This window comes from Bombina bombina, chromosome 3 (assembly GCF_027579735.1).
Source record: "Bombina bombina isolate aBomBom1 chromosome 3, aBomBom1.pri, whole genome shotgun sequence".
Taxonomy (NCBI): domain Eukaryota; kingdom Metazoa; phylum Chordata; class Amphibia; order Anura; family Bombinatoridae; genus Bombina; species Bombina bombina.
Genome location: NC_069501.1, coordinates 295,135,654 through 295,151,057, shown reverse-complemented (window position 1 = coordinate 295,151,057; position 15,404 = coordinate 295,135,654). Strand labels below are relative to the sequence as shown.

At 34.9% G+C, this 15,404-nt stretch overlaps 1 protein-coding gene across 1 annotated transcript in view; it reads left to right on the top strand.

The window, feature by feature from the left end:
• PTCHD1 (patched domain containing 1) overlaps window positions 1-15,404 on the top strand; it is a 595,331-nt gene that overhangs the window by 293,278 nt on the left and 286,649 nt on the right. The window contains 1 exon segment of the mRNA XM_053706370.1: window positions 2,612-3,272. Within this exon segment, the coding sequence (XP_053562345.1) occupies window positions 2,612-3,272 (661 nt within the window).

Genomic DNA, 15,404 nt, shown 5'->3' with positions numbered 1-15,404 from the left:
TGTTGGCGTTCACGAAATCTGGCGTCGAGACTGATACAAAGATTTATTAAGGCTTCCAAGGATTCTGGAAGCTCCCGATACACCAATTCATCCTTGAGACGCTCCGAAAGTCCTTTACGAAAAGCGGCTCTAAGAGCTCCCTGATTCCAGGTAGTTTCAGAGGCCAGGGTGCGGAACTCAATTGCATATTGAGAAACTGGTTGACTACCTTGACGTAAATCCAAGAGAGTAGCTTCAGCAGCGGATGACCTTCCAGGTTTATCAAATACATTTGAAAATACAGAGAGAAAAGTATCAACATCCAGAAGTATAGGGTCATTCTTTTCAAGCAAAGGTGATACCCAAGCCAAAGCTTTTCCTTTCATTAAGGATATAAGGAATGTTATTCTAGAAGAGGGAGTAGCAAACAGAGTAGGGCTATTTCGGAAATGGAGACGACACTGATTGAGAAAGCCCCTACATTCTTCAGGATTCCCATCATATTTATCTGGAAGGGGTATCCTGGGACTCAGTTGTACCTGAGACTGGTTGTTTGAAATCGAAGGGGGTAATGCCTCATTAGGATTAGGATTGGGATTAGGATTGGGAGGTGTAGTAGCAACCAAATTTTGTAATAAAGCAGTTATTTGATCAAGTTTAGTGTCCAGGGATTGTAAGTGAGTGGCATGAGATCCTAGTAACTGTCCCTGGTGGGCCACGGACATGGATAATTCAGTGGGGTCCATTTTGGCCTGTTTGTAATGTCAGCCGTATAGGAATCAGTCCGGGGTGTAACCCAACTGCTAGTGTGAATAGAAAAACACACGCTAGCACACTGAGAAATAACCAGGACGTGACCCACTCAGGAAACAGACAAGATAGGTTTCAAGAAATAATAATTGTTCCTTTAAGCAGGCTTGTAACAAACAAAAAGACAAAGTTCTCTTTTGCAGCTTGTAAGAGTAATAGTCCCTTTAAGCAGGCTTGTAACTAACAAAAAGACAAAGTTCTCTTTTGCAGCTTGTAAAAGTAAATGTCCCTTTAAGCAGGCTTGTAACAAACAAAAAGACAAAGTTCTCTTTTGCAGCTTGTAAAAGTAAATGTCCCTTTAAGCAGGCTTGTAATAAACAAAAAGACAAAGTTCTCTTTTGCAGCTTGTAAAAGTAAATGTCCCTTTAAGCAGGCTTGTAACAAACAAAAAGACAAAGTTCTCTTTTGCAGCTTGTAAAAGTAAATGTCCCTTTAAGCAGGCTTGTAACAAACAAGAAGATATATATCCAAGAGAAGGTTTAAGGATAAGGCATAAGCAAGGTCAGGCAGGCAGAAGTCGGTATCCAAAAATCAGAAGCAGAGATCAGGCAAAAGCTAGGTCAGGCAGGCAGCAGTCGATATCCAAATAACAGTAATAGGGTAAGGCAAAAGCTTGGTCAGGCAGGCAGGAGTCGGTATTCAAACAATAGTAGAAGGGATTAGACAAGAGCTAGGTCAGGCAGGCAGAAGTCGGTACATAAGAGAAGCAATATATTCAAGTACTCACAGACGCCGGGGAATCAAACAAACAGGCCCCGAGTACGATCTCCCGCCGGAGTTTAAAGGCAGGAGCGGTGACGAATACAGAGGGGTGTGTCAGAGGATGCGTCACGTTGCTAAGCGACGTGACGTCATCCACACTGAGAAGCTCCGGGAGCCGCGGTGACACGGCGATGAACGGAGAAATCATGACAGGAATCGCCAGAAATCAACCCGATTGAGTACGATCGGGTTGATTGACACCCCGCGAGTCTGCAGGGGGCGGCATTGCACCAGCAGCTCTTGTGAGCTTCTGGTGCAATGCTGAATATGGAGAGCGTATTGCTCTCCGCATTCAGCGAGGTCTTGCGGACCTGACCCGCAGTGTCAGATCAGGTCCACAAGACCTTTCTTAAATAGGGGCCTAAGTGTTTAAACCTCATTCTTAAAGTGGTTAAACATGTATGTAAGGTCCTGTTTAGAAGTTGAGAGACATTTTAAGCAGGAGATAGTCAGCCTGCCATCAGAAGCAGTATTTGCACATAGCCACCATCCACCAGTCATTTTCTGCTTGGTAACTACAATGTTTCAAGCTCCCTTTGTAGTGGTTACACATATAGTGGTGAATGATAAATAACCAGCCATTACAAGTGGCTGGTTATTTCTACCGCAAGCTTGCGGTAGCAATTAGCGCTCATTTTTTTGTCCCCCAATCGCACCGAAGATAAAATGTGAGGTCACTTTTTGAAAATAAGAAAATGTAGCATTTGTGTTTGCTGGTATTACTGAGTGGAGTGGAAATATTGTGCTTGCGTAAGCAATATTTTGCACTCCACACGTAATCTGGCCCAAAGGAAGCGCAAATCAATAATGCAAAATTTACATGCTCTAAATTCTGCAATAGACTGTCCCTTTAACTAAACTATTGTGGGTGGTATTGGGTTTGTAATCAAAAGCTAATTGCCTACATTTTTGCATTTGTACGTTTTATAATGTGGTTGATAATATAGATGTTAAGACAAATATTGCAATTTTATAATCTGAAATTTAAAAATATTTTGTTTTCATCATCATATTTATCTCAGATTTATTTTTAATCTTTTTTTTTTTTTTTCTCTTGTAGTTGCATTCTGCAGTGAAAAGGATTCAAGTTCAAAGACCGGGTTTTAATTATACTTTTGCTCACATATGCATGCTGGGCAACGAAAAGACCTGCATAGTGGATGACATAGTACATATCCTGGAGGAACTAAAAGCAGCTCGCTCACTTAACAAAACAAACTTTGTAATAACCTATCCCATCACAATGTTAAAAGACGGTAGGGAAGTATACAATGGGCATCAACTGGGTGGTGTCACAGTGCACAGTAAAGATCGTGTTAAGTCTGCTGAAGCTATCCAGCTAACCTATTACCTTCAGGCAATTAGTTCTATGAATGAAATTGTGGCGGAGAAGTGGGAATCAATTTTCTGTGAGACTGTGGAAAACTTCCAGAGTTTAAATAAAGAAGTCAAAATGTATCCATTTACTTCATCATCTTTAGGAGAGGATTTTCAGAAAACCAGCAGGGTTTCAGAACGCTACCTGATCACAAGCCTTATCTTAGTGGGCTCACTGGCCATCATTTGTTGTTCCATGCAGGACTGCGTCCGCAGCAAACCTTGGCTTGGGCTGCTTGGATTGGTAACTATCAGTCTTTCTACACTAACTGCTGCTGGAATCATCAATTTAACTGGTGGAAAATACAACTCTACATTCCTTGGGATTCCATTTATCATGCTAGGTAATTAAACTATTATTATTGGTTGTTTTTCTCCTTGATTTGTTTTCACTGTGTTTAGTTACAGCTTCTTACAATTTCTAGATGGTTTAGATTTTCAGAAATTCTTTGCTATACAGCCAGTAACAATTTGGCTCTTCATTATTATCTGCGCTGCACATACTGTTTTTCATGTCAAATGTAGCAGTTGACAAGCTTATTGTAATTTACAATTATTTACAACAATATAAACAACTGCACAGCTGCTAATCCTGCAAATAATAATTTATGCATAACAGAATTTCTTTCTATTTAAGTAAATGGGATTTTTTTTTTTAGCAGAAAACTGCTAAATTTATAATTATATTGTCACATGCCAAACAGATGGATTATTGTAATTAGCAAATTTGACCTCTGAAATCTTGAGAAACAGAAAACACAGTAAGAGTGCACTGCCAAGCTTAAATAATAGCATGCTTGCAAATATACTTTAATAATATCTGTTATTGAACAAAGTATGTTTATTGTTTTTCTTTCAGAGAAAATTCTTACTAATTTTGGGTACTATATTCTGAAGAATTATAGTTTAGAAGCATCATGCTTTTGATAATGTAAACTGTTCATTTAAATTGTTTGATAAAACATTTGACTGTTCATTACTAGTTTGTTACAGTTATTTTGTTGTATTTAGCTTGAATTTGTTTTTTACAGGATTATCCAATCTACCGTGATATGGCTATAGTTGAAATTGAGAAAATTAACTAAACTTTATGAAAGAATTAAAGGGACATTCAACACTTAGTGTAACAGGTTTTAATATTGTAAATTAAGAAACGGAGGTCCGCCTACACTATACCCCTCCTCCCTTGCCGCCTTGCTTCTGTCCTAATCAGCGGCGCTAACTACTCTAATACCCGGTCAATATGGATGCCGAACTCCCCCCACTATTACGTAGCTGCCTTCTTCTTAAACTGATAAGCAAATCAGAATCCAGTCCTCGGACTGAAATTGCACGCGCGTGCAATTTCAGTCCGAGGACTGGATTCTGATTTGCTTATCAGTTTAAGAAGAAGGCAGCTACGTAATAGTGGGGGGAGTTCGGCATCCATATTGACTGGGTATTAGTGTAGTTAGTGCCGCTGATTAGGACAGAAGCAAGGCGGCAAGGGAGGAGGGGTATAGTGTAGGCGGACCTCCGTTTCTTAATTTACAATATTAAAACCTGTTACACTAAGTGTTGAATGTCCCTTTAAGCATATAAAATTAATTGGAATATAAGATGCAATTAATTTAATTAAAATTTGAAATGTATTGTAAATGTAAAGGTTATCTGGTGAGAAAAGGGTAAGAGAACAAACAGAATTGACTAAAATGAGAACGCGAAGGATAGGTTAATAGTGCAAATCTATTCTTTAACCCTTTTCTGGGCGTTTCTCGTTCTTTGGAACAGAAGACATAATATTCTAATATGTTAAAAATAATGCATTTTGTTTTTTAATTTGTTGACTTTGGGCTTGTTAGAGGTGTATTAAAACAAATCCAATTTCCATATATTTATTTACTCTTTATTGGGATAAGCATTATTCGAATGACTTTCTAGTTTGCATTTCATTTCTTTTTCATTATGCACTTTATTATATTTAATGTTTCCAAGATCTTAAATATTTAGGAGTCTTCAGAGCTAGCTAAATCTTGCTCTATAACCACATTGGTCATCGCAGAGGCCCACTATTCCAATTTTATTTTCCTTTACTGTTTAAAGAATCTACAGCCGGTATTTTTGTATTGATGCTATAAGATCTTATAAAAAAATTGCTAATAGCCAAGATTTTTTTAAAACTCTCTACTTTAGTAACACTTAATGAAAATGTGCTTAAAAGGAAAATGTATTGTTCTCCAAAGAGAAAATAATTGAGAGTACAATAGTTAGCTGATAATAGTCACCCATGCTTTACAATGCTAATAGTTTAAACCTAAGATTTTTTTTTTTTTGCTGTTTTATGTTATATTCAGACATGCAATACAAAATTGATTTGTATGTTTTGTTGTGGCATAATTAATTTGTGAAGAATGATGTCTGCTAAATCAGTATAAACTGCAGGAAGCCTTTTTCTGGATTTACCTTTAATCATTATATTTAACTAATTCCTTTTCATTTAATGGGGGTCTATTATGTGAAATATAGGCTAATATTGTTATAAATTTAGAAATATTACCTTTGTGTAATCCTTTCATACACTGTAAGACATCATTTGCTTTATATTTCTATATGCTTTTTTCCCTTTTTTAACTGTCTCATTTTCTGTGGCTTGGTGCCTTAAAGGGACATCAAAGCAATATTTATATAATGCATCTAAAAAAAATCTATCACAGCTTTTTGTCATTTAAAAACATATTTTGCTTCTTAAATGTATTTATTTTCATGCTATGAATGTTTTTCCTTCTCCACTAACTTAGCTATGACTGTGACCATTATCATTAATAGTTAGTGAGTAACTGAAACTCTAGCATACAGCATGTCATTTTTGTTTGCTAGTTTCAATTCAAATGTAAACAGTTTTAAAGGGACACTAAACTCACATTTTTTCTTTCATGATTCAGATAGAAAATGCAATTTTAAGCAACTTTCTAATTTACTCCTATTATCAATTTTTCTTTGTTCTCTTGCTATCTTTATTCAAAAAGCAGGAATGTGATGCATAGGAGCCGGCCCATTTTTGATTGAGAACCTGGGTTATGCTTGCTTATTGGTGGGTAAATGTAATCCTCCACTAAGCAAGCGCTATCCATGGTGCAGAACCTAAAATGGGCTGGCTGCTAAGATTTACATTCCTGCTTTTAAAATAAAGATAGCAAGAGAACGAAGAAAAATTGACAATAGGAGTTAACTATAAAGTTGCTTAAAAAGCCATGCTCTATCTGAATCATGAAAGAAAAAAAATGGGTTCAGTGTCCCTTTAAAGAACCATATTGCCAATACATAGACAGTTAAAGTGTAGAGTAGATTTTTTTTTAATCTTTCAGTCCCTTTCTTGAAACCCTATAGCCTTGCATTTAAATTTTATAGAGGAAGCTAAGTAATTTAACAAGTTAAATGGAGCAGAATAACTGTATGTGGAAAATCAGTAAGACTCTAAGGTTTAGTTTGTTCCATGATAAAAATACGCTAGAGTAAAAAATGCCTTCCTAACTCTTCAATATTGGCTTATAATTATTAATCAATGATGTACACATAATGAAAATGACAAGGCATCAAAGAGTAGGGTCTACATGGGTCTTATATTGTCTGATAAAGTAATGGCGGCAAGTTACCGTATTGTTCCGAGTATAGGCCGCTCCTGATTATAAGCCGCAGCCTTAAAGTTTGGTGCCATTTTAAAGAAATTACATTTTTTAACTCTTAGCTTCCCTCCATGACAGATGCTTACTTACCCTCCCCACTTACACACACACACAGCCCCCTCATAACCCTCACAGGCTGCTTCCTTCCCTCACACAGTGCCCACTACTCACCCTATTAACCACCTACCTTACACAAGCCTCCCCTCAGACCTCCTCACCCTCTTAGCCCCCTTCTTCCTCACACAACCCCCTCCTCACTAATCCTAACTAACCCTCCTGTCACAGCTTATAACTCACAGCAGCTTCCACTCTTATCTTAAGCCCCTGCCACTCCCATCCTGGGCACATCGATGTTGCTGGGGATATACCAAAAGAAAAATGTTTCCAAGTCGGTGTGTAATATAACCATAAAAGTAGTATAGAGCATGTGTACCCCAAACATTCTGCCAGTGTTTTATTTCATATCAATGCACATACCTTATTTTTGCTAGGTACTCAATGAGTGACTCACCCCATCTAGACCGCTCGTTAGCATGTCTGGTCCTCAGTAGTACAGCGGTCAACTCCTCCAAGTGCCGCTATGTATAGCACCTACCCCAGATAGCTCTTAACCATGAATCACACTTGCCTTAGTTCCCTGCTCCTGGTTATTAGCCAGTATGGTCCTTGCTCCGTCTGACCAGGGCAAGTTTCCTCCTCGTTTCTTCCAGGAACAGGTGATCAGGAATGGCGCCTGACGTCACTCGCACTCCATACATGCAAATAGGAAGTTGCTGTGTGTTTGCCCAAACCCCTCCCTGTAACAACAGCGCTTCCGCACAACCCCAACCAGACCATTCAAGGTAGGATCCTGATTATAGGCCGCACCCCTGATTTCAAGACTTACACAAGGGGAAAAAGTGTGGCCTATACTCGGAACAATACAGTATTTGTAATCAAAATCATTAAACTATCAGAATGAATAAAAATATATTGCAATTACATTTTAAGTTTAAAGGAACACTGAAGTAAGCAATTGAAGTTTCATGATTTAGATGCACCACAAAATTTAAAGAAAATTAATACAATACTGACAAAATTCATTAGTATTCACTTGTTTCCTTTAAATGACCTGAGGGGTTAAAAAACATACCTATAATGCACTGAAGAGCCTTAATCCGACACTCTTTCACAGATCCCTGGGCAGCACTAATAGAAGGTTTAGAGCACACTAAATCCCCTATTAACGTGGCCCTGGGTTCTGCGAAGAAGGGTCGGGATTAGCACGGTTCCACATCGCGCTACACTTACATATAGCACAATGCAGAGCCGCGCTAATTTCAACCCTTCTTTACAGAACCCACATATGTGCTAATAGGAAGGTTTTTTTAGTCCACACTAAACCTCCTATTAAAAAAAAACAGATAGATTAATGATGTACAATTCAGCACCATCTTAAGAAAGGGAAAAATTACAAATTTTAGCAAAAATTCAGGAATACAAAAGTGCAAATATGTTAGATTGCTACAATCACCATAACCTTATTTATCACAAATGTGCAGTTGTGATTACAACTATGGATAGATAGCAGAAAACACATACAACCATGTGCATTTATCCCCTAAATAGCACACATGAATAAAAAGCTAGTAAACACAATATTAAAAAAAGGCAATAAGCAGTATCCCCAAAAGAGGATTAGCTGTTAAGTCATAGGAAGTAATTCACATATTGGATCTACCAGAGTCTGGTGAAACAATTCCCAACTCACCAATAACGTAATCAATAGAGCTGCTCTCAAGCAATCAAACGTGTTTGCACTTTTGTATTACTGAATTTTTGCTAAAATAAATTTGTCATTTTGTCATTTGAGTGCTGAATTCCCTTTCTTTAGAGGGTGCTGAATTGTGCATCATTAATCTAGCAGATTTTTCTATCTATAGTTATTTATAATATAGGGTCTGCACAGTGCCATATGCATTATAATTTTAAAAAAATAATAATATTTAGTTTTGTGAGTTCTTCAACTAAATAAAATATTATCTGGAACATTTACATTAGTTTAATGGTAATGAAAGTAAATGTTCCTTGAATATTTAGTATTGATTTTGTTTAAAATGAAATTAACCCCGAATAGCATGGGCACAGGCACCAAATATTAAAAAAACCCAGTTATTTTAATATTCATTATGAACGATTCGGCTAAACTGAATTTTTCTCCTGTGCACACCTCCACCAATTTTTTTATTCATTTCTAAATGTGCACAATATTTTTAAATGCACACTTTCAGATGTATCAGCCCATACTGAGCATGTGCATGAATTCACAGGATATACGTATATGCCTTTTGTGAATGGTTGATGACTGTCACGATGCAATGAGAAAGAAATTTTAATTAAATTCAAAATTTGTCAGAAAAAAATCTACTTCTCATGTGAAATTCAAACTAAGGGGCTGATTATCTAAAGGTCTCTGGGCTGGCGGATTATATAAATCATATTAAACTTGTATGGTGAGATAAATCACATTAAACCATAATATTACTATACTGGACATGCAAAAAACACAGAAATCTCTATAAGTACAACATACAAAGCAGATTTTTTTTTTATTTTTTTTTTGTAAAATGGGCTGAACATGAGTGTTCAATGGGCGTGTATGAAATGTTCTTTCAAATCTCAGCGTAATTATTTAAACATTTCTGCCCTACAGGTCTTACTGTTTTTTTCTCGCAGCTGAAAAGGTGGTGAGGTTGTGACAAAATAGGCAAAATATTTAAAGGGACAGTCTACTTGAAATGTTTTATTGTTTAAAAAGATAGATAATTCCCTTTATTACATATTCCCCAGTTTTGCATAACCAACACTGTTATATTAATACACTTTTTACCTCTGTGATTACCTTGTATCTAAGCCTGTGCAAACTGTCCCCTTATCTCAGTTCTTTTAACAGACTTGCATTTTAGCCAATCAGTGTGACTCATAAATATATCCACAAGAGTGAGCACAATGTTATCTATACAACACACATGATAAGAGGTGGCCTTCAAGGTCATATAAATGAGCATATGAGCCTACCTAGGTTTAGCCTCCAACAAAGAATATCAAGGGAACAAAACAAATTTGATAATAAAAGTAAATTGGAAAGTTATTTAAAATTGCATGCCCCATCTGAATAATGAAAGTTTCATTTTGTGTTGATTGCCCCTTTAATAGCCTTTAAGCAACACATGCATACAAAAATAGAGGTGATTGTAATATGTAGAAAGCAGCACAATGTGATTTTTATTGGTAGGAATTCATTTTTAAAGTGCGCCCCCTGCTCACTTCGCACTACACAGCAAAGTTTCCCTTTCCAGTGTGCTCAATTATTTTCAATAGGAGATATTTCACCACTTGCAGGTACTGCCCCTTTTTAAAGATAGTTCCACCAGGGCAACCCCTGCGACTGTCGGCGTGAAAAATCACATCTGATCTGGCGAAGTTTAGATAATTAGCCCCTAAGTGCTTTTGCATTAAATGTTTATTGTGCATGTGTTGATTATTCTATTCTACTGAGTATAATGCTTCTTTAAGAAATGTATGTTAGCTGGGTGCCACATTTCAGATATTCATTTGCAAAGGAAAACTATTTCCCTTATGCATATCTGTATAGAAACAATTTTCTGTGTCAGTAGCCTAGACTCAATAAAACCCAGTTGTGAGACTAATATCTTGCTGAAAATAGTTGCCTATTGCAGAATAGAAAAGATTGTATTGTAGGACTCCCCATTGTATCATAGTGAGTTCTGCTCCATTATAATTAATAGAAAAGCATTTTTCTTACAACTGTTCACTTCTCGATGGATATAACAAATTCCACTGAATTTTTATTGTTTAAAAAGATAGATAATCCATTTATTAACCATTCCCCAATTTTGTATAACCAACACGGTTATATTAATATACTTTTGCCTCTGTGAATACCTTTTATCTAAGCCTCTGCAGACTGCCCCCTTACTTCAATTCTTTTGACAGACATGCATTTTAGCCAAAAAGTGCCCTCTTATAAGTAACTCCATGGGCATGAGCATAATGTTATCTGCAGTATATAGCACACATGAACTAACATCCTCTAGCTGTGAAAACTGTCAAATGCATTCAGATAACGGGCGGCCTTCAAGGGCTTAAAAATTGGCAAATGAGCCTACCTAGGTTTAGATTTCAACTAAGAATACCAAGAGAACAAAGCAAATTTGATGATAAAAGTAAATTGGAAATTTGTTTAAAATTGCATGCCCTATCTGAATCATGAAAGTTTAATTTTGAGTAGACTGTCCCTTTAAAGATACTGACATCTCAAAATTCACCTTCAAGACAAGTTTGTCATCTTTGTGAGCCACTGTCGCAAGATGAGATGATTTGTAGGGAAATTGTGTCTTTTTTAAATTCTACATACTGACTTAAAGGGACACTGAACCCAAATTTTTTTCTTTCTTGATTCAGATAGAGCACACAATTTTAAGCAACTTTCTCATTTACTCATATTATCAATTTTTCTTTGTTCTCTTGCTATCTTTATTTGGAAAAGAAGGCATCTAAGCTTTTTTTTTTGTTCAGTACCCTGGACAGCCATTTTTTAGTGGTGGATGAATGTATCCACCAATCAGCAAAGACAACCCAGGTTGTTCACCAAAAATGGGCCGGCATCTAAACTTACATTCTTGCATTTCAAATAAAGATACCAAGAGAATGAAGAAAATTTGATAATAGGAGTAAATTAGAAAGTTGCTTAAAATATCATGCTCTATCTGAACAATGAAAGAACAAATTTGGGTTCAGTGTCCCTTTAAGGTTAAGACAAAGGTTTTGGCCATAATTAGAGAACGCCCTGAAACAATCTGGAATGCCCACGATCAACCACTAATTTGTGCCTGTGAGATCACTGAGACAAGTTTCATTCTATTCAGCAAGACTACTTTAAAAAAAAAAAACAGACATAAACTTTTTAAAATTACACCAATTTAGAGAACTCACTTTATACTTAATTTCCTAAGTTTTGTGTTTTTTTTTGTTTTTTTTTTAATTTCTTGATAGCAGTTATTGATTGATGTGCATGATAGCATGTGTTTGTGAACTTAAAAGAACATTACACACTAAACAAATGTTATAAGCATAATATTCAGGTTATTCACTGCCTCCCTCTAGTCATGGGTGCCGCCATGTTGGAATCTATCTTTCATTGCATTCCAGTGCTGACCTGTTCACACATGTGCAGAAACTCTCCTTCAGATATCTGCAGTGTAACCTAGGTTCCATAACAACAGCAACCATGATTAGAGGGAGGTGCACGGGTGGCGCATTAGCACAGGTGTGGGCGGGATACTGCAATATCTTTGCAATATTAATTCACTGGATGTGCACTCTCACTACATAAAAAGACAAGCATACCAGGGTGTCAGGTCAAGCATATATCCCAATTAAATAAATGTCACTCGCTGGATTTTCAGTGACATCAAGTGTTCCTTTAATTCACATATCGTGACATTTTGGGGAGGAAGGGTATTTATTTCATTGGTATATATAATTTCAGAGAGTGCTTGCCTGTCGTGGATTATTCAAATTCTTTTGCCTGCACCCTGGTTGCTGGATCTGATGCTAAGTGTGCGCTCTGTTGGACGATATATGAATATATATATATTCCTATATGAAGAACATTGGAATGTAAAATATGAATAACTCACGTCAGGTTGAGCACAGTTGGTATAATGCAGTGTCAGTTTAGCGCGCGAGTCATACATGTTATAATTTAGTGCCCCTTTAACTACTGGTATATATATATATATATATATATATATATATATATATATATATATATATATATATATATATATATATTAATGGCACAGACTCCTCAACAGCCTAATGGGCCTCCATTAATCTATCCTATAATGAAATTAGCTTATAATATAAGACAAATTGAATTTTAAGGTAAAGTAGTAAACTGTATTTTACTTACACTAACTAAATCAATCCATTATATTTTAAAAGTTTACTGTAGCTTTAAATACTCTTGTAAATGTATTGCTAATTAAATGTAGCAAGCTGAAATAGGCAGAAAGTAAATTAAATTACAACTCATGAAAGTAGAATGTAATTAAAATAGAAAACCACTCTAAATTATAAATTATAAATTTTCAGAGGAATATGTAAATGTATACACAAAAAGTGGTTTTGCAAACCTTTTGAGAATTTCCCAAGAGTTGCTACGATGCAAGGTGTTTTTTAATGTTCAATACATAAAAATAAATACAATGCCAAAGAATTTTACACCTCTGCAAATTCTGTCCTCAAGGAATGATTGAAGATAAACGCACATCTTGTAGAAAATATATTGCTTTCTTATGTGCAAAGCTAGCAGTTTGCTTTCCAACATAAAAGCTTTAATACTTGAGTTCCAAGCATGTAAATGTATAGAATGTTAGTATAACCATAATTCACATATCATTTTGTGCTAAAATCCACATAAAACTTTGGCATTGATCATTGCATAAAGCACTGTAAATTAATGAGGATTTTTTTGTTTTTGGGAGGTTTGCCTTTCAGTTCATTCTCTTTATCATCCACTTTTAAAATTACAAGCAACTAAAACTCAGAGTTAAAGTAAAATGGTGTTGTGTCTTACAAAATGAGCATTAACAGACAAATGACACATACTTCAACTACTTGTGAATCAAATTAGATTGAGTTTATGATTATCTGTCTTTGTTCTAACATAGATAACATTATGTTACTATTATTATTTATCTTTCAAAAGATAACATGTTTATTTTTGTGTATTATTAATCCTTTACTGGACCTTTTTATTTAATGGAGGATTCCCAGGTGTCTGAAATACACTACTGTCCAAAGTTATAACAAGCGTCTAGTGTCACTCAATTCCAGTTGTCATGCTCAAAGTCATTATATATATATATATATATATATATATATATATATATATGTGTGTGTGTGTGTATACATATGTATTTAAACATATAAAAATCATAAAAAATATATTGTGAATGATTGTGATCATTTTTTTTCTATTAAAACAAATTTCAAGTTTAAATTTAATATTTATGAGGTGATTTCATTTAAACTTAATGTAATGCTTTTTATTTAAAAACCTCTGAAAAATCTGTTAATAAAACCGTAACAGGATAACATTTCTAAGTAATGAAGGTTGTATAAGGAGGGAATTGTCATTACTTTTTATTTTGTACATTTTTATGATTGCTTCTTCTGACAGAAATCACATTGCAACGCTGTGACAGATAACTTTTCTAAGAGAAATATCATGAATCCCTGTCAGGCACAGATACAGTGCAGAGCTAAACTGCATCCCAGGAGAGTAACCTGCTGACTTCCATCATCTCTTCAACCCTTAATCTGAAGGATCCTATATGTCAGTCAACATCAAAGTCAGCTACTTATTACGCAGACATAGAAAGTTGTTGATTTTGGGGTTTTTTTTATAGCAAAATGAGAATGATCTAAAAATTGAATGTTTTTATTTTACAAAGAAAATTGAACAAATATTACACAAAAATTAAGATTTATGAACATTTATTTAAAAAAAATGTTTTTAAATTATTGATAATAGATACTTTAATACTAAATTTCACATGAAATTAAATTAAAAAGGCATGCATTAATACATGGTTCTATTCCAGATCATAATACATAATATTGCAAATTTTTCCAATTATTTAGAAGAGGTGTTTTTTAAACTAGTGAAAAACACCCAAATCAATAAAATACATAAATAATTAACAGGAAAATGTAAATAAATACATAAATTATTTTGAAAAACAGGTAGGCATTTGCAGAAGCAAAATATGGGCTAGATTATAAATTAAGCGCAAAATATAGCTTCCGCGAAAGCAATATTTGCGGTCAATTTAGTAATACCAGCGTACGCAAATGTGCACTGGTATTACAAGTGAGGTTGTGTTTGCATTGCGTATATACACATATTAACACATAAATATATGTATATAAGCATATACATATATATTTACAGTATACACAGTCCCCATAGACCGCAATTTAAAGGCATTTTTCAGTGCCGTTTTCTTTTCTAACACCCCACACCCGCCAAATTTAACCCATAAATACTGCTTTGTGCAGTTTTAAAAATAAACTTTTTTTTATTGGCCAATAGGGTACATTTTTAAAATGAACTAGAGGTCTGACAATTTTCGAAGCGCAAATTTGCCTGTTTGCAGTGCGCAATAAATGAGTGCTCCACTTGTAATCTGGCCCTCACAATATCAATTTATGATTTGTGCAATTAACAATTTCATACAGTTTTGAGAAATCCTATATAAACATTTAATATCCAAATACTTCTTCATTGCATTGTAAAAAAAGGTTACTGTATTTCATCAATATGAGTTTCATAATTTAAAAATGTAATCTGAGCAATATTTTAAAGGGATATTAAACTCTTGATGCTGTGTAAACATTTTGCAACCTAAGTTTTCTCAATTATATAAATATATATATATATATATATATATTTTATGAGGAGTTCAATTGTTGAAATAAAAACAATCTTTACAAGGGTAGCTATAAAAGTGTTTTCTAATGGATTGGAACATCACTATAAAATTGTCCCATTAAACATTTTATTGTGTCATAAATCCATTTGACAATTGTGTAGTTAGTAGATGACCACAGAGTTTTCAAATAGATTGTAATGACTGAACTGGAATGAAGTCATATGAGACACTTCACTTGGGAATTTTGATGCACTGGAATGATGACCATTACTACAATAGGATATTATTTTGTAGTAATCTCTTTATTTAT